This window comes from Petromyzon marinus, chromosome 41 (assembly GCF_048934315.1).
Source record: "Petromyzon marinus isolate PM22_M1 ecotype Great Lakes invasive population chromosome 41, UKy_Petmar_22M1.pri1.0, whole genome shotgun sequence".
NCBI classification, from domain to species: domain Eukaryota; kingdom Metazoa; phylum Chordata; class Hyperoartia; order Petromyzontiformes; family Petromyzontidae; genus Petromyzon; species Petromyzon marinus.
Genome location: NC_133707.1, coordinates 3,379,298 through 3,399,167, shown reverse-complemented (window position 1 = coordinate 3,399,167; position 19,870 = coordinate 3,379,298). Strand labels below are relative to the sequence as shown.

The 19,870-nt window shown below is 51.6% G+C and overlaps 1 protein-coding gene across 1 annotated transcript in view; it reads right to left on the bottom strand.

Annotated features, from left to right (window-relative positions):
• The window catches only part of LOC116951002 (broad substrate specificity ATP-binding cassette transporter ABCG2-like), a 24,287-nt gene extending 4,417 nt beyond the window's left edge, over nucleotides 1-19,870 (bottom strand). The window contains exons 1-14 of the mRNA XM_076073237.1: nucleotides 18,247-19,870; nucleotides 16,971-17,142; nucleotides 11,891-11,950; nucleotides 10,363-10,477; nucleotides 9,761-9,913; nucleotides 9,163-9,320; nucleotides 7,319-7,470; nucleotides 6,903-7,007; nucleotides 6,281-6,558; nucleotides 4,492-4,574; nucleotides 3,676-3,765; nucleotides 3,167-3,291; nucleotides 2,089-2,243; nucleotides 881-970 (exon numbers count right to left, since the gene is read on the bottom strand). Coding sequence (XP_075929352.1) covers nucleotides 881-970; nucleotides 2,089-2,243; nucleotides 3,167-3,291; nucleotides 3,676-3,765; nucleotides 4,492-4,574; nucleotides 6,281-6,558; nucleotides 6,903-7,007; nucleotides 7,319-7,470; nucleotides 9,163-9,320; nucleotides 9,761-9,913; nucleotides 10,363-10,477; nucleotides 11,891-11,950; nucleotides 16,971-17,119 — 1,713 coding nt within the window. The 5' untranslated portion in view covers nucleotides 17,120-17,142; nucleotides 18,247-19,870. The remainder of the gene's footprint in view (nucleotides 1-880; nucleotides 971-2,088; nucleotides 2,244-3,166; nucleotides 3,292-3,675; nucleotides 3,766-4,491; nucleotides 4,575-6,280; nucleotides 6,559-6,902; nucleotides 7,008-7,318; nucleotides 7,471-9,162; nucleotides 9,321-9,760; nucleotides 9,914-10,362; nucleotides 10,478-11,890; nucleotides 11,951-16,970; nucleotides 17,143-18,246) is intronic.

Sequence of the window (19,870 nt, the reverse complement as noted above, 5' to 3'; positions counted from 1 at the left end):
GACCTTGCCTATCGCATCGCGTGGGGGACAGCGGTCAAGGTCGCGCTTCTTTTGCGTGACCGTACCAGCGCAGTCTCGCTCTCGAGGGTAGACCTGGGTCGACTTCAGTGATCACGGAGACACATTCGAGCAAAGTCCAGCAGTATCGCAGCACACTCGAGCTGTCACGCAACCGGCTCGCAATGTTTACTTGGACTGGAAGGAGGAATCCGAAGAGCTATGAAGCTCTTGCTCGCAGGTGTCCCGTGTGGGCGGGTCGGCAAAGTTACAACGGCGAACGCGGACGGCTACGTTGCCACCTTTTACCAGCCCATATTTCTCAGTCCGCCATACACGTCGGTTGTTCTGTAACGAAGTTCCACACAACGCTGGTCCCGGTCAACGCATCTCGGTGTGAATCCATTGCTGCCACCCAAAGAACGGATGCCAAATTCCCCGATCGTTCGGGTCAAACCGTTGACAGGTGGCGACACTATCCCGCACGGCCGCTGTTTAGTGGTCCGTGGCACTGTTGCAGATGTTAGGATTTGGAATACAGGGACTCCTCTACTTACGAACGTTCGACTTACGAACTTTCAGAGATACAAATAATCGTATTCCTAGTTCAACCACTGCGCAATAGATGGCACCGGTGACATCTAATCTGCAGAACATGAACCAGTGGCATCTACAACTGCAGAACATAAAGAACCAGTGGCATCTACATCGATAGGGGATTATACAACTCTTTAAAGCCCTTCCCTGTTTAGTGTACACGCTGTAGAACGTGTTTGGAATCAACAGAAGTAAAGTTGACGGAACACGGAGCGGTTCAGTCGCTAACTCCTGAGGTTCGCGAGCGCGACTGATCGCCGGTGCCACCGCCTGGTGCCACACTCACCGTGAATCCGTAGCCAGGGATGCTCAGATACTGCAGCCAGCTCAGCCACGCCATGACGCTGGGCAGGTTCACCAGGAACCCGGAGAAAAGCTGCGGGGACGCACGGAGCAAGGATCGTGAACGTGCGGTGTCAGGCGTTAGACCTTGAGCCAGTGACCCAAAACATTTCCCATTCGTACCCACCCTGGGTAACAAATGCTAACATATATTTGCTTGACGAATTTTATCTCTAGATCACGAATATGTAAGGTAGCAAGGTCTCCGTGGTAGCGTTTTGTGATCGTTAAATAAGAGTGCTGTCGTATGTCAAATTGAGAATACCATTTTGGTTGGAAAAGTGAGTGATCGGGTGGGTGTGTGGGTAATCAGGTTAATCAGTGATCGGGTGGGTGTGTCGGTAATCAGGTTAATCAGTGATCGGGTGGGTGTGTGGGTAATCAGGTTATTCAGTGATCGGGTGGGTGTGTGGGTAATCAGGTTAATCAGTGATCGGGTGGGTGTGTGGGTAATCAGGTTAGTAAATGGGTGGGTAAGTGGGTAAACGGGTTAGTTAGTGAGCTGGTGGGTGAGTGGGTTAACAGGTTAGTGAGTCAATGAGCGGGTGGGTGAGTGGGCAATCAGGCAAGTGAGTGAGCGACTGGGTGGGCAAGTGGGTAAACGGGTTAATGAGTAAGTGAGTGAGCGGGTGGATAAACGGGTTAGTGAGTGAGTGGGCGGGTGGGTGAGTGGGTGGGTGGGTGTGTGGGTAAGCAAGTTAGTCAGTGAACGGGTGGGTCATTGGGTAAACAGGTTAGTAAACGGATGGGTAAGTGGGTAAACGGGTTTGTGAGTGAGCTGGTGGATGAGTGGGTTAACAGGTTAGTGAGTAAATGAGCGGGTGGGTGAGTGAGCAAACGGGTTAGTGAGTGAGCGGGTGGGTAAGTGGGTAAACAGGTTAGTGAGTGGGTAAGTGGGTAAACAGATTAGTGAGTGAGTGAGTGGGTAAGTGGGTAAACAGGTTAGTGAGTGAGTGAGCGGGTGGGTAAGTGGGTAAACAGGTTAGTGAGTGAGTGGGTAAGTGGGTAAACGGGTTAGTGAGTGAGTGAGCGGGTGGCTAAGTGGGTAAACGGGTTAGTTAGTGAATGAGCGGGTGGGTAAGTGATTGAGTGTGCAGGTGTGTGAGTGAGTAATTAAGCGGGTAAATGAGCGAGCGAGCGAGCGGGGCGTACAATCATGAAGATGAAGCAGACGGTGATGAAGACGTTGGCAACGGCAACAACGCTGGTGCCAGCGCTCACGGCGAGGGCCAGGCTCACGGCGCCGTATGCGGTCATCACCACCGTGAGCATGTGGATGAAGAACTTGTCCACTCGCGCCTGGAGCCCTGGCGCACGAGACACAAGCGTGACACGCACGTGACTCACTCGTGACACGCACGTGACTCACTCGTGACACGTGCGTGACTCACTCGTGACGCGCACGTGACTCACTCGTGACGCGCACGTGACACGCACGTGACTCACGCGTGACACGTGCGTGACTCACTCGGGACACGCACGTGACACGCGCAGTCATCAACTTTTGTTCCTCCTGGAACCCCGGGACGCGGAACACGCGACACGGTCATACGTGACGCACACGTGACCTGGTCAAGCACGTGGCAAGTGCGTGACCTGGTCACAGAAGGCTGGATCGCACATATTCATACATGTCACACATATGGGGCCGTCCATAAATGACGTCACGCGATTTTGAACGATTTTTGACCCCCCCCCCCATCGTCACACGACGTCACAAAAAGACAGACCCCCCCCTCAAATATGACGTCACAAAACTCTGCCCCCCCCCCCAAAATAAAACATGCTTCAAATCGCTTTAAACTATTGCCATTTTAGTGCGTATTTAATGTGCCGCTGCACTCTGATGTTGTAGGAGAAAACATTTATTAAAAAGTATATAGAATTAAGTAGAACGTGTTGTCTATATTTATTTAAAGTTGCGCATTTTTATGTGACGTCACATTTCTCAAACCCCCCCTCGTCACACATCGTCACACATCGTCACAAATGTCTGACCCCCCCCCCCCAGGTGCATGACGTCACTTATGGACGGCCCCTATCTACAAGACCGTTTTTTTGCCGGTATAAAAATTCTGGAAAAAATAATCGGCCACATAATTGCCGGAAAGCCCATTCTTTTTTCATCACGACACACATACGTGACCGGGTGTAGAAGCGAAAAGACTTGTTTGAACGAGCGAGTGAGCGAGCGAACGAGCGGACGAGTGAAGGAGCGAGGGAGCCCTACCGATCATCCAGAAGGTGACGCAGGAGAAGATGATGCCGGGGATCGTGCGCATGGGGATGAGGTCGGAGAGAATCTTGGAGAAGAAGTACGCGGACACGTGGTAGTACCCGCTCACGTACTCGTGGCTGGGCACAGGGCATCGTCGTCGTCGTCATCGTCGGCGGCATTCTCATCAGCATCATCATCACCAGCATCATCAGCATCGACATCATCAGCATCATAATCAGCATCATAATCAGCATAATCGGCACCAGCAGCATCATCAGCATCGGTATCATCAGCATCATCAGTATCATAGGCATCAGCATAATCGGCACCAGCAGCATCATCAGCATCGGCATCATCAGCATCATCAGTATCATCGGCATCAGCGTCATCAGTATCATCGGCATCAGCATCATCGGCATCAGCATCATCGGCATCAGCATTATCAGTGTGAGTGCCACCACCATACCGCGCTCACCCCCCCCCCCCCCCCACCCTCGTGTGTCCGTGTGCCCCTGACTCACATGAAGATCTTGTGCTCTCGGACGAACAGCTCGATGGCCGAGAGACTCCCGAACATCTGGTTCGTGATCATGAAGAACAGCGAGCCCATCCTGAGAGACACGGGGTGGGGAGGAAGGCATTGAGACACGGCAGTATGGGGCATTGAGACACGGCAGTATGGGGCATTGAGACACGGCAGTATGGGGAATTGAGACACGGCAGTATGGGGCATTGAGACACGGCAGTATGGGGCATTGAGACACGGCAGTATGGGGCATTGAGACACGGCAGTATGGGGCATTGAGACACGGCAGCATGGGGCATTGAGACACGGCAGTATGGGGCATTGAGACACGGCAGTATGGGGCATTGAGACACGGCAGTATGGGGCATTGAGACACGGCAGTACGGGGCATTGAGACACGGCAGTACGGGGCATTGAGACACGGCAGTATGGGGCATTGAGACACACCAGTATGGGGCATTGAGACACGGCAGTATGGGGCATTCAGACACGGCAGTATGGGGCATTGAGACACGGCAGTATGGGGCATTGAGATACGTTGCATTGAGAGATGTGGGAATTGAGACATGGGGGCATTGGGATAGGTGGGACATTTAGACAGAGGGCAAGGCTGGCATTGCCACTTCAGGGCATGGAGACTCGGGGGGCATTATGACAGGTCACGAGTTCAATTCCTGGTCGGGGAATCGTCTCGGCCCCCCATCGCCCTGTGGTTTATCAACAACGGCGTTCGCTCGTCCGATGGGCAGACTTGACCGCCCGGCCGTGTGGCAACGTGGCAATTGCCGCCGGCCCGCTGGACGGCCCTCACCGGTTCTGGATGCCCGCGTTGTCCTGCTTCACGTCGAAGAAGAGCGCTCCCACCACGAGCCCCAGCACCAACGTCACCACGACCTGCGGCGTCGCCAGCGGAACGGCGGCAGCGTGCGGAGAGCGCCGCGTGAGCGGCGCGGAGCTCACGGCGAGGCCACTCGACGCGGCGACCCCACGGGGATTTGAGGTCTCACTCGGCGTGCTCCGCAATGCTGCCGGGATGCCTTGGAGCGGGGATTTATCGACGTACGGCACTGCCCGCGAGAGCTACAAGGCATGCCTATCCATGATAATCCTAGCCCTATATTATTGTCGCATAATTGTATTTGGGGGGGGGGGTGGGAGGGTTATTAGGTGACGTAATTATCTGGCCAAATGTGTGTCGTCATACCCTCCACCGCCAGGCTGTCGCGTGGCGGGCGAGCGTCAAGCGCGCCGATTATTACCGCTGCAGCCCGCGCCAGTGAGTTGGAGAACAATTCTCTAGGAACGGCGTTTCGCGATCTTTGGGACAAGGTCAAGGAAGTCGGAAAAATAGGAATTTTCATTAGACCTTCTTTGCCAGTACCAAAATGTAATAAACAGGTTTTTCACCTTTTTTCTGGCAACAAAACTGAAACCTTTTTACGAGGATTCATGTCGGCATTAATCACAATACCTGCAGCCAAAATGCAAACAAAAAACATACTATGATAATATATGCATTGTCCTTGAAACTGATTGGTCCACACCAAGGGACAATGCATATATTATCATAGTATGTTGTTTGTACTATGATAATATATGCATTGTGGTTAATGCAGACATTAATCCTTGTAAAAAGGTTTCAGTTTTGTTGCCAGAAAAAAGAGGAAAAATCCTATTATTAATAGGAATTTTATTTTACTCTATATTCCTACATATGCAGGTTACCAACACCACGCGCACCACCCCCCACGCACCACCACACCCCATCACACCCCACACACCACCCCCCACGCACCACCACACCCCATCACACCCCACGCACCACGCCCCACACACCAGCCCAGTCTCCCAAGGAAGGACAAGAGGCGAGACGGATGTGGCGTGCCAACATCATTCTGCTGAGTGGCGTTCGGCACCGTTGCGGCTGAGGCTGGGCACTGAGTAAGGGTGCCCCCCCCCCGATGCCCCTCCAAACCAGTGATGTGCCGTGAGGTCAATGGCTGGGGAGGCACTAGCTATTGTCAGAGCCAGATTCACACACGAAGGGGGCGTGGCCTCACGGAGGGGGCGTGGCCTCACTGAGGGGGCGTGTTAGACACGTCCCCCTCAGTGAGGCAGATGTGATAGCTGCCTCCCCTGGTGCTTTTTCATTGCAGTTTCATGACGAGACCAGCGAGCCTAAATATCTTTATACACATACGTGAAATAAGTTACCTGGAGTATGGAAGGCGAGGACATGAAATTAAGGGGTCTACAAACATTACATTGGTGACATACTGAGATAGTAACAATTACTGAGGGGTTGCGCAATCAGAGGGGAGGCTGAGCTCGTTGCTGCCTCACCTCTCGTCTCTTCCTGCATTTGCAGCGGAGCTCCGCAAATTTGGCGATTTTGACGATAAAAATGATTGGAATCGTACAGAAATGACATTTATAACACAGATCAGTGGAAAAATCTTAATATTAATTTCATTTGATTATTCTCTTTTTTTTTTACTTTTCGTAACAGCTCTTTTCATTGGAGTATGACACCTGAGGCTCTGCCTCCCCTGCCTCCCCTGACCGCACGTCCCTGCCCCAAACCGCCTACGCGACGTCACCTGCGCCAGCGAGGCCTGCGGGTTTCCGATGAGGTTCTTCACGTTGCGCTTGCTGAGCCACGCGAACTGGTGCAGGAACGAGGTGGCACACTTGTCCCTCGCCAGGGCTCGCCCCACCCTCCCCTTCCTCTTCTTGCCGTCTCCGTCTCCGCCGTGCGACTCCGAGCCCCGGAGCTCGATGGCGCGCAGGGCGGACTCCGCGTCCCGGCAGAAGAACGACGCCGCGTAGCTCTCGGCGAGGCGCTGGCACACGGAGCCGGCGCCCGCCTCCGCGTCTCCTGGGTGAGCGGTTACGGCGATGTCGCTCGACCTTTTTTTGTTTTACTTGATCAGGTAAGGCCCCACTGTGGGCGACGTGACGATGTGTTGATGTGGGCGACGTGTTAATGTGACGATGTGGGCGACATGGGTGATGTGTTGTTGTGATGATGTGGGTGATGTGGGTAATGTGTTGATATGACGATGTGGGTGACGTGGCTGATGTGGGCGACGTGGCGGATGTGGGCATTGTGTCGATGCGACGATGTGGGTGATGTGGGCGACGTGGCTGATGTGGACGATGTGGGTAATTTGGGCTACGTGGGTGATGTGGAGATATGGCGATGTGGGCGATGTGACCGACCGGTCTCGACGGCCGTGTCTGCGGTTGCCATCACTGCCGTGGAGTCTCCGTTGAGAACGTCCAGGAAGAAGTCGGCCGGGTTGTTGAACGGCTCACACTCGTAGCCTGACTCACATCATCATCATCATCATCATCGTCTTATCATCATCATGATAATTATCACCATCAATATTCTCATCGTCATCAAAGGCATCAACATCTTGATCATCATTATTATCATCATCACTCATAATTGTCATGTTATTGTTGACATTATTACGGTCATCATCACAGCCATTACAAAAGCCATGATCATCAACCCTCCATTTCCAGATGTCTACAACAATTGTGGCCCACCCACCAAACCACCTACCCAAAAACCCATCTACCCACCCAACCACCCACCCGCCCACCCACCCAACCGCCCACCCACCCACCGATGGACTTGAAGTAAATAATGGCCTGCGACGAGGGGCCGTGGTACACCGTGTGGCCGCTCACGAGCAGCGTGAGGCTGTCAAACAGGCGGAAGATGGAGTAGCGCGGCTGGTGGATGGAGAAGATGATGGTGCGGCCGCGGCGGGAGAGCCTGCAGGCCAGAGTCGAGTCACGGCGAGCGAGAGAGTGCAACTCGCAGGGCGGGCGGCCGAGCGGACAAGAGGACAACACCCGGACTCCCTAACTCCGCCCAACAACACCCGGACTCCACATGTGTATACTTAGACTCTCCCCGGCAACACCCGGCCTACCCATGCATACACCCGGACTCTCCTGGACAATCACCCAGACTCTACATGTGTACACATAGACTCTCCCCGGCAGCACCCGGACTACACATGTGTACACCCAGACTCTCCCCGGCAACACACGTATTCCACATGCGTACACTCGGGCTCTCCCCAACAACACCCGGACTCCACATGTGTACACCCAGACTCTCCCCGACAACACCCGGACTCCACATGTGCACACCCGGATTCTCCCCAACAACACCCGGATTCCACGTTTACACTCAGACTCTCCCCGACAACACCCAGACTCCACATGTGTACACCCAGACTCTCCCCAACAACACCCGGACTACCCATGTGTACACCCAGACTCTCTCCGACAACACCCAGACTCCACATGCGTACACTCCGACTCTCCCCGACAACACCCGGACTCCACATGTGTACACCCAGACTCTCCTCCAACACTGGGTATTCTGTCCCATGGCAGATATGGGGGTATGTTTACACAGGAACTTGCTGATATAACGGTGTTGAGTTTGGTCACGTGACCAGAAAATTACGAGTTAAGGGTCTTTAAGTCACGAGGCCAGGCAGGGGTGTCAGCCATTCCATAGCGTACAAAATGGAGGCACAATTAGCATCTCAGTGAAGACGGGTGCATCTGTTCATTGCGGGACCTTAAGAAGCATTGTCTGCAAGTTTGTTTATGTTCTTATAATACTGAGAATGCTGTTATAATGTTAGGATTGCTGTTATAATGCTGTTAAATTGTTATGATGAATATGGGGCCTAGTTAACAACGAAGCCTGCCACTTGCATTATTGTGAATGTTATATACTTTGGGTCTTTCCGTAAAGTCACGTAGATACGTTCAAAGAACATAACAAAAAGCACATTTTTTTCTTTGAACCTATCTACGTGACTTTACCGAAATAGCTAAAGAATATCAATTCCTGCAGTCACGAAAGCTTTAAGTCAAGATTGTGAATGTTATTTGTAGTTGGATGAGTTCAGCCAGACTTGTGCCCATTTCACTTTAATGCGTTCTTGAGAGAAAGGATGAAGAAGCATCTCATCCACAGTTCAGTGTTATGTGCAGCGCTGTACATTTAGGCTACAGTATGGTGATTACACAAAGTGACCTTATTTAACACAGTAGCTTATTCTCTTGTTGTATCGCTATTCAGTGCTAATGTAGGTGCCTGGTCCATCCAGGACCTATTGTTGAGATGCATGTTATCTAAGACAATGTTATGATGCTGCAATGTTCATTCATTGTATTGATATTGGAAGTATTAACAGATGCTGTATTGTGTGTTGTGTTTTCCCATCAGTTTTACCTCGTTTCATGCATTAAATACGTTGGAGGCGAATGTTCACCCTGGCTCTGAAGGTTTCTTGAATGCCAGGTTAACTACTCGGATAGTGGTGCAACGCAGCGCAAAGCGAGGCCGAGACACCCGGACTCGACGTGGGACACACCCGGACCCGCGCCCGACAACAGCTATCCTCGTGGAGGCAACCCCCGGTGTGGCATGGCATCTCACCGGCGCAGCAGCAGCAGAACGGCGCTGGCGGTGCTGGAGTCGAGCCCCGTGGTTGGCTCATCCAGGAAGAGCACCGAGGGATCCGTGATGAGCTCCATGCCGATGTTCGTTCGCTTGCGCTCCCCGCCCGACACGCCCCGCACCAGCTCCGTGCCCACCTGACGGCCAGTGGGGGGCGCGGGGAGGATGGACAAAATGGGGTGACAGCAGCGGGTGACAGCAGCGGGTGACGCACACGGGTGACGTTGCGCCATCCCGTGCAACGTCGCGATGTCATGGGTGACAACGTGGGCGACAACGTGACAGCTGGCTGAGACCAGCCGGTAACGTGCGTGTGTTACGCATGGCTGACGCGCGTGGTGACACGTGGGTGGCACGTGGGTGGGACCCCGGGTGACACGTGGGTGGCACGTGGGTGACACAACGGTGAGACCGTTGGTGATGCAAGGTTGACACTGGGATTGGAAACGTGGGTTGACGAGTTGGATGACACCGCGCCCATCGCGAGCATCGTCTCGGCGGTGCGGTAGACATTGCGGTTGGCACCTCGGGCAACACGTGGTCGACATTGTGGCGGATCTCCGTGGGTGACACAGACCTTGGAGTCGGCCACCTTGGTGAGTCCCAACTCCGAGATGATTCGCTCCACGCGCTGCTCCTTCTCCGTGTGGCTCACAGATGTCGGGAGACGCAGCGCGGCCGAGAATTGGAAATTCTCTCTCACGGTGAGGCTGCCCATAACCACATCGTCCTGCGGCACCGGGCAGCAGCAACAGGAGTGGCATTCAGTAATAGGGGCAGCAGCAGCAGTGGTTTATTTCTGCGGTTTTGTGTTTATGTATAAAAGTGTGTGTATGTAATTATGTATGTATGTATGTTGAACTTCTTCCGCACCATACGTAGCCAACCGTGCTAATCGGAGGTATGGGGTGTGGGTAGGTGTGGGGAGCGATAGTGTAGCGGTTCGCGCGTCGCGAATTGGCATGTTCTGTTTACGTGACAAACCTTACTAATTGGCCGTGTCGGTTGGTGGCGGGCTTAACAACCCATTTATATTCGTGCAATCTAACCCCAAAAAACACTCTATTATGGATATACACATATCTATGTACACGTGGCTCTTTGCAACACTCATGTGTACTCTATGGCTCTTGGTCTGTTACAGGTTGACCACCCCCTGATGTAGGGGATCTCCCTCACCTGCACCACGTATCCCGATATGAACTTGAAGTCGGGGGGCAGGGGGTCACCGTTGAGCAGCACCTCGCCCGTGAGCCCCGAGGGGTCTTTCCGATCGGCCAGCACATCGAGCAGCCTGAGCACGCAGAGAACAGCGAGGCCATACAAGCGTAATGACCGATAAATGACCCCAAGCCATATGCAGCCTAAAGGCCATTTAAAAATAAACAAACGGTCTCCAATTGGAAGCAAGAGTCCTCCACGGTGATTGGTCGGGAGGCAGACTTTTAAAGGGATTGCAGAATAAGGGGTTGAACGGGCAAACGGAAAGGATCCGTTCCCTTTAACGGAAAGGATCCGTTAAAGGGAAAGGACACAGATTGGCTAAAGGTAAAGACAAGAACGAGAAGGTCCGAGAAAGGGGGCCGAGGGAGATATACGGGGAGAGCACGAGGAGTGGGGACGCTTGGAGGACGATACAAGCGGGAAGACAAGAACGAAGCCTAGGGTCCCTTATTGTGTAAGTCTTTAGTAGGGTTCCTTATTGTGGAAGTCTTTAAATAAGAGTGGCTCTTCTTATTACTTTGTCATTACACAGGTGGAAGCTACGGCGGCATCTATCGCGGCAGGGGCGACATCGGCAGCGTCTCCAGCAGCAGCAGCAGCAGCGGGGAGCAGTGGCATCAGCAATCGCACCTCCGATTAGCACGGTTGGCTACGGTGTAATAGAAGCTTAACGTCCATACATCTATAGAATCAAACAAAAAAACTAAACTAGGCTTTATTTTTACCAGGTAAGGTCCACTGAGCTATAAAGATATTTTTCACAAGCGACCTGGCTATGACAAATGATAGCTCAACGAAGTGGTTCATCATGTAGAAATGTATCACAGCCAAATAATCTAAACGCGTGTTTCTAAATGTGGAGGGAAAACCCGGAGGACCTGGAGAAAAAATCCACGCGACCACGAGGAGAGAGACACGCAAACTCCAAATAAACAGGCGTCAAGGTCGAGATGCAACCCACGACCTCCTCCATACCAGGCGAGGGAGTTACCATCTCACGACCGTGGCGCCCATCAGCAATGTGGATGACAGCATCCACAGCAGCAGAGGGCTGTTCTGCAAAATCCATTGTGCTTCTGTACTCTGCTCCATCTATGCACCCCGCCTTCACAACCCCGCAGTCACCAGCGTGGGCACGATCGGTGAAGTTTGGCATAACTCCCATTATCCTGGTGGTGTGGCGAGGCCCTCATCCACCATTGGACTGACGAAATATTGCTCCCAGGGTCTACATTACTGCAGGATCTTAATAGGTTAATCACCTGGACACCCTTGAAGGTGCCTTTTTGTATTAATTATATTTTTGCGCATAGCAATTTGTCCAGGAGCTAAATGCATTCAAAGGAGCACAGACTACAGTTCAGTTATATGGTCCATAGTTTGGGTCATGTGGCCACGACCAGCCTCCTGTGGCGATGGCTTTAATTTTCTACTTACGAAGGAGATGAGCGCAAAGTAACGGAGAGTTCGCAGTTTCACTCACGAAGATTTTCCACTGCCGGTCGGTCCCAAGATGGCATTCATTCCTGGCCTCATGAGGCCACTGTTGGGAAACGCACGCAGACACACAGACAAACAGAACCTTTATTTTGACCAGGTGAGAGCCCGTGGAGACCAAAGTCTATGTATTGTTCAAGGAATAACTTGGTCGTATAAGCAGTGTACTGTGTGAATGTTCAACACAGTCAGTGTTATCACTGAGCAACTCCATTACCTTAACTTTACAGTTTTGGATTATCCGCGATTTTGAATTATCCGTGGCCATCCTCGTCATTAGGGCGGATCATCGAGACTTCATTTAACTCGTGTGGCCAGAAGGGTACCTTTGGATAACATAGCCTGCCGAGTGCCCTGGGCTGGGCCGAGGGGAGGGTGCGGGTCGGGCCTCCAGCCTTCACTGTTAATTATTAAAGATCTGGGTGCTCATTTACTACAAAGCCGCTGTATATTTTTTTTCTCTTCACCGTTTCGTAGAAGTCGAGATGGTCTGACTTAAGCACACTTCGGCGAAGGTTAACTCTACAAATTGTCACGAAATAAAATATGCACGGTAGCAATTGTAGGCATCGCTATCAACCCACACGGTTTAACCCTGTATTCTTGTGCAGGAAAATTACGTTTTCATGTCCATATTGTGTACAGCCGTTTCAATACGGGGAAAAAACATGTTGTCTGTGTTTCTCCCTTGTGATGGGACTTTGTAGGATGAACGTTGAGATGTATAAGGGGCACGGGGTGACCAATAAGGTCTGAATTGGTCTGTAATAAGGTAGACACTGATAAGGGGTTGACAGGCTTGTAGTAGTGTATAGAGTCGTGTATAGTGTCGTGTTTAGCAGCATATCTGTCAACGCATACGGTTTACCCGTATTCTTGTACTGGGAAATTGAGTTTATAGGTCCAATACGGCGTACAGCCGTTTCAAGACGGGGGGTATGGGGGGGGGGGGAATGTGCCTGTTTCTCCAATAGTGGTGGGACTTTGTAGGATGAACGTGGAGATTTATAAGTGGGCACGGGGTGACCAATAAGGTTTGAATTGGTCTGTAATAAGGTAGGCACTGATAAGGGGTTGACAGGCATCCGTAGGACTTCAGCGATAACTCTCTGCAGTTGGTGCTGCTGCTGCTGCCCCATATCACGACTACCGCCGCTGTCACTTGCTGAAGCTGAGAACAAAAACTGTCTCCGATCAACCATAGGACAACAACGCCGCCTTTGTCTTCCCTTGCGACACTCTCTGTCTCTCTTGAGAATGAGATTGCGTGAAAGACAGCATTTAAATAAGTTATTACGATTTTTGCAATGAAAAGGTGTTAATTTCTCTCACCTATCCTTGCTATATAAATACATTTATTCAACAAGATATATTGGTTGCACTTGGTCACAAGGCACAGTGCCTAATGTGGCCTATTGGATAATACGGCCCTGGTAACAGTTAAGGCTCTGGAGTAACCTTGTAACTGTTGCTCTGTAACTCTAACACTTGGGCCTGTGCTAATGTGAACACACGGATGAAAGGAACCCTTTGGTCCGTGTTAATATTTCCTTAAAATAATCGTGCACGTTCCCAGCAGACAAACAACGTCGGGTCAAAGTTGATCCAAAGCCTCAAACCACGTGTCAACATTGGCCCAACGTTGACATGTTTCGAGAGTACGTACAACAACAACAACAACCGCCGTTCGCCACTAAGTGGCGGTGACTTCAACACGGCGGTTGTGCCAGGCTATGTGCACTTTGAGGCCACGTGAAGTGTCGAAGGGCCCACTGCCAGAAGGTCTCGGAACAAACCCAGGTGCCATGGGATGACTGACCGAGATGACTGGCAGATGCACATCACCTGTGCTCCGCACTGTGCCAACTTTCTGCGTTTTATCCGCCCGGCGCTCCGCTCGTTGTTGTGAGCGTCGCTTGCTCTGCTGGAGGGCGACTGCCTCCAGCTACCCAGCGGTGTCCTTCATGAGCCTCCTCCACAGAGGCCGATCGTGACACTGCGGGTATCAGTCGTGGGCAAGGCCAATCAGCTCCACATCCTTCTGTACCACATCAGTCCATCTCTTCTCTAGCCCGTGCGTACACATACACACTCTCTTTGAAATATCGGGTTAATTGGAGTCCCATATCGTTCACAAAACCCCATTATTTCCATGAGTACCTAATTTCGTCCATTTCTATTGCTTACAAAAAAAATACAACAATAATCTAAATCTGTGTAAACTGCCAACACTCAAGGAAATTAACCAAAAAGTTAACAGGCGGATTCCAAGACTGCAACAACCTGCAGGAGTTACTGTGGAGTGTGAGACTGAAGCGGGGATGCCCGGGCCGTATCGCGTCTGCGGAACGTGGCGTTGGCACTGCCGGATGAAAAAGTAGCAAATGCTACGGGCCCCGCACTTTGAAGGCCCCCGCGCTAAATGCTTTCAAACTATCAATTCCGGTTCAGTGATTCTGCACTTGCTCTATTACTATAGTACGATACCGCCTTCAACTTTTATGAACGACTGGGTGTTTGAGGTTAGCGATTTGTCGTATTAGCTGGCTGTATAGCGAATTAAATCTAGATTAAAAATACAATCACTTTACTATGCAAGTTAAATATGTATGCCGTTTAATATTTACGTGTTTTTTTATTTTATTTAGGGGCCCTTTATAACATATGCTACAGGCCCCACACTAGCTTAATCCGGCACTGGGAAGTTGGAGCTCACAAGCCAGGCCGAGTGGCTTTGTACACCGCTCTATATGTATGTACGGGACACGGTATATCCGATCGCGTTACTTCGAGGCCACGAAGTGAAAGGGTGAGACCATCACTGGAGAGGTCAAACAAGGAGGGACCCAGGCAACATGGAACGTTGGTCCAACGTTTGCATGTTGCCGGAGGAAGCGGGTCGACGGGGAAGATTCACCCTTCCCACAGGTCGACGGGGAAGATTCACCCTTCCCACAGGTCGACGGGAAAGATTCACCCTTCCCACAGGTCGACGGGGAAGATTCACCCTTCCCACAGGTCGACGGGGAAGATTCACCCTTCCCACAGGTCGACGGGGAAGATTCACCCTTCCCACAGGTCGACGGGGAAGATTCACCCTTCCCACAGGTCGACGGGGAAGATTCACCCTTCCCACAGGTCGATGGGGAAGATTCACCCTTCCCACAGGTCGACGGGGAAGATTCACCCTTCCCACAGGTCGACGGGGAAGATTCACCCTTCCCACAGGTCGACGGGGAAGATTCACCCTTCCCACAGGTCGACGGGGAAGATTCACCCTTCCCACAGGTCGACGGGGAAGATTCACCCTTCCCACAGGTCGACGGGGAAGATTCACCCTTCCCACAGGTCGACGGGGAAGATTCACCCTTCCCACAGGTCGACGGGGAAGATTCACCCTTCCCACAGGTCGACGGGGAAGATTCACCCTTCCCACAGGTCGACGGGGAAGATTCACCCTTCCCACAGGTCGACGGGGAAGATTCACCCTTCCCACAGGTCGACGGGGAAGATTCACCCTTCCCACAGGTCGACGGGGAAGATTCACCCTTCCCACAGGTCGACGGGGAAGATTCACCCTTCCCACAGGTCGACGGGGAAGATTCACCCTTCCCACAGGTCGACGGGGAAGATTCACCCTTCCCACAGGTCGACGGGGAAGATTCACCCTTCCCACAGGTCGACGGGGAAGATTCACCCTTCCCACAGGTCGACGGGGAAGATTCACCCTTCCCACAGGTCGACGGGGAAGATTCACCCTTCCCACAGGTCGACGGGGAAGATTCACCCTTCCCACAGGTCGACGGGGAAGATTCACCCTTCCCACAGGTCGACGGGGAAGATTCACCCTTCCCACAGGTCGGGCTGCCCTCTAGAGACGAGGCATTGTAATTATCGGACAGTGTTAGGCGGTAGGCAGATAATTGTCAAATGATCGGTCATGTTGAGAGACAACAGAAAGATGATGATGCGAGTCAGAAGGTGGCAAGTGATGCAAGTGGAAGGATGGCAGAAGAAGAGGTGGGGGAGGGGGGGCGATCGGACACGGTGGCTCGAGGAGCGGAAAGAGAGATGGTGCAGGACAGGGCAGCGCGGAGACAGGGAGAGTGTGGAGACAGGGGAGCGTGGAGACAGGGCAGCGTGGTGACATGGAGAGTGTGGAGACAGGGGAGCGTGGAGACAGGGAGAGTGTGGAGACAGGGCAGCGTGGAGACAGGGAGAGTGTGGAGACAGGGGAGCGTGGAGACAGGGAGAGCGTGGAGACAGGGCAGTGTGGAGACAGGGCAGCGTGGAGATGGTTGGCAAGTACAGACGAACACCTCCATGAGTGGGACAGACGCGTGGAAGAAGAGGCGATAATGTTTTTAATTCTGTTGCCGCATACTGATTTTTCAAAGCCATTCGTATTGATCTTCTTGGGTCTTTCGGTAAAGTTACGTAGATAGGTTCAAAGAAAAATAACTTAAAAAATAACAAAACTACGACGTCTTCCTGAAGACGACCGCTTGCGTTGCGATCGAAACGTCGTAGTTTTCTGTTATTTTTGATTATTTTCTTTGAACCTATCTACGTGATTTTACCGAAAGACCCAAGAATATGAATTCCTGCAGTCACGAAAGCTTTAAGCCATTCGTATTGCTTTATAACATTTTAGTTAAACATGTATTTTAGCTTTTTTATATATATAAATCAGCAGCCTCCCCCTAAATCGGAAGGGGTTCAAGGTTGTTTTGTTTAACAAGGTGAGAACTCAAGAAGCAAGGATGGTCTGACCAGGGTCACCAATATTACAAAAGCAATTACGTAAAAAAAACAGGTACAATAACTGCTACAACAATAACATAATAACGGGTACAACAATACCATAAAAACTGGTACAACAACAATGAAGCAATTCGAAATCCGAGGGGGGCGGGGAGGGGGGGAACAAACCACCGGATAGAAATCGGAGCAGAGGCGACCGCGTTGCAGGAGAAGTCAGGATGGCAGGAATGCTGCCCCGTTCGCTGAGATCCATCCGGGCGTTCCCCAACACAAACCCGGGCAGCCTTCTTCGCCCGCCTCACCTCACGTTCACCAGGATGTCCTTGCGTTGGGACGAGCGACGCCAGGGCGGGCCACTCGACAAGGTGACGCCGTAGCCGATGTCGTGGAAGCTGAGCACGGAGCCCTGCATCTCCTGGGCCGAGTCTGACCCCTTCATCTCTACATCCATCCTGGAGGCTCCAAGGGTTCTTCCTGGAATGTTAGGGAGCATGGGGAGGAGGTGATTCGGGGGTTAGCGGGATCAATAATGGGATGAGATCGCGGGTCCGCGGGCAGTGGTCGCCTTAACGAGACGCAGGTGTGCTTGCATGTGGTGTGTGGTGCAGGTGTTTGCATTCGCACACAGGTGCGTGCGCACAGGTGTGTTGCAGTGTTTATGAACAGGGGTGTTACAGGTGCGTGTACACAAGTGTGCGCCCACAGGTGTGTTGCAGTGTTTATGAACAGGGGTGTTACAGGTGCGTGTACACAAGTGTGCGTGCACAGGTGTGTTGCAGTGTTTATGAACAGGGGTGTTACAGGTGCGTGTACACAGGTGCGTGCGCACAGGTACGTTGCAGTGTTTATAAACAGGAGTGTTACAGGTGCGTGTACACAGGTGTGTTACAGCTTTTGTGTTTGTAGGCAGGTGTTGCATGTCTATACGACCTAGACGTGTTGCAGTATTCTTCTTCAGCGACTTACAAACGTGGATCTCTGTGGCATCATCATCACCATGACCACATCACCTGCAAAATGCCCCAGATCTTCTCAGGTCTCGTAAGCTAAGCAGTGTTTGAGCCTGGGTAGTGGATCGTGCTTTGATGGGTGACCAGCATGCACGCCAGGCTGTCAAAGGAAGCTGTGCAGCGATGCAAAGTTGCGCACAGCAAAGGGCAGTGTAGCCAACATCTGTTGTACCATACTTTCTATGCTCCTACGTTTGCACTGCACATATTCACCACAGTGGAGAGTGTGGTGAAGTGTGATCAAACAACCCCCGTAGTCCGCACGATGTGAGGAGACCTCTCATCCCGCAGTAAATGACGCAAAACTGCTATGCACGTCGTCGTCATCATCTTGATTTAAGCACGTCAAAGATTGTGTCAACGTTAGCCACATGAAAACGCAAAAATTCGCATCCTGCCGAATTCTGTATCACACTTGGATGTCATCGGGCTCACTCAAAAACATCCAACAGAAAAACACAACAACAACAACAGACGTCTGTTCCCGTGCCAGACAGCACGGGAACAGACGTGGGGGAGCCTGGACAGCACGCGACACGGCACTCCCGTGATAAGGAGCACAACAGACCTTGGAAGTTGAGATGAAGCTTTGTCCTCGATCATCTCTCGTTCCGGACTCATGGGTCGCCAGGGTTTATATGGTGAGGGGACTGGACAGTGGGATTACTGGTGGGACAAAGTCCCTTCTTCACGTCACGCGCGCCCGCACGGTTAACTTAACATTGACTTTTACAGGTACGTTTGCGCAACAATAACTTTTCTTTCGCCAATGCATTGCAGCCCAGTAAATAGACTTTGAATCTGTCTGCATGGGTGTGTACGTATGTATATGGAACTTATTTCGCACCGTAGTTAGCCAACCGTGCTTATCGAAGGTGTGTGTGTCATGTGTATTTTGTCCAGGGTAGTAAAACTGATTTCATCCCACTGGAACACATTTCAGTGGGTAAAGAATTGACCAAACCTTTCAAAACAGGAACCCCATGCAAAATTAATCCGAATTGATTGAAGAAATACGGGGCATATGGATAAAATGGTGAAAGTATTAACCATCTCAAATTCACACAAGCCTGAGTCACATTCCACTCTACACACACTCCTGATTCAGCCGTCACCACAACCAATCCAGTCATTTCAGTAATTCTGGGTTTAACGATCAACCAGTAACCCCTTCACCCAATCACCCAACCACCCAGGAGGTCAACAATCACCCAGTCACCCCGCGGTCACCCAGTCACAATAACACGGCAATAAAACATGATTGAGCCATTAAGTCGTGACATAAAACGCGACACCACCCTTCAACAAAAAAAGGCCAATGCTAAGTCTCGAGACACCACGGTGCCCCTTAAAGATTATGGCCCTCCTTGTAGGCATTAATCCATTTAGGCACGGTTCTGGGGGGGGAGGCCGGGTTAGACCTCGGTTGTGCAAGGCAATGTTTGATAGAATAGTGACTCAGCATAGGTCCTGGAGGACCACTGGTGTCAAGAGCATGGGAGCGGGTTCACCTCCCTTTAGGGTCGTCCGCGTGTCACCCCTTTTAAGAGTGTTGAACTTCTTTCGCACCGTGCGTAGCCAAGCGTGCTAATCGGAAGAGCGCCACAACGGCCGCTTTACATTTCCACTTGATGAGCCACTTCGTTGAGCTATCATTTGTGGCCAGCTCGCTTCTAAAAAAGAGCTACATATCTCAGTGGGCCTTACCTGGGAAAATCAAAAGTTAAATATTAAAAGTGTTCATTGCCTCTGCAGTGATAGCTTTGGTTCGTGTCATGGCTGTCGTAATGGCATTGTGGCAGGAGGGGAACTACTTAAGACTTTGATCTAAATGCGAGTTCTGTGTTTTGGTTTAGAATTGTCAGGCAGGATATGGATAAATTCAGCAATCAGCTGAGATGGTGATAACGGGCAAGCTGTAATCGGGTGCTGCATTTACCCCTAGCACGTGGGAACTGCATTGCGGGCCGAAAGGAGATAAGGCTGCAACCGCTTGCTCACACCACTGCTGGCAGAAAGGGCCTCCACTAACGGGAGCTTTAATGCAGCCCCTCTAGACGGTATCTTGGCCTACTCTTCCGCAGTGGCCAGAACGGATAGGCGTAATTGTTGCCCTAAGTTACACAGCATACGCTTTCAAATGTATCTCTCCATTCACTGAAATTGATGGAGCAGTCATTAGAAGAATCCAT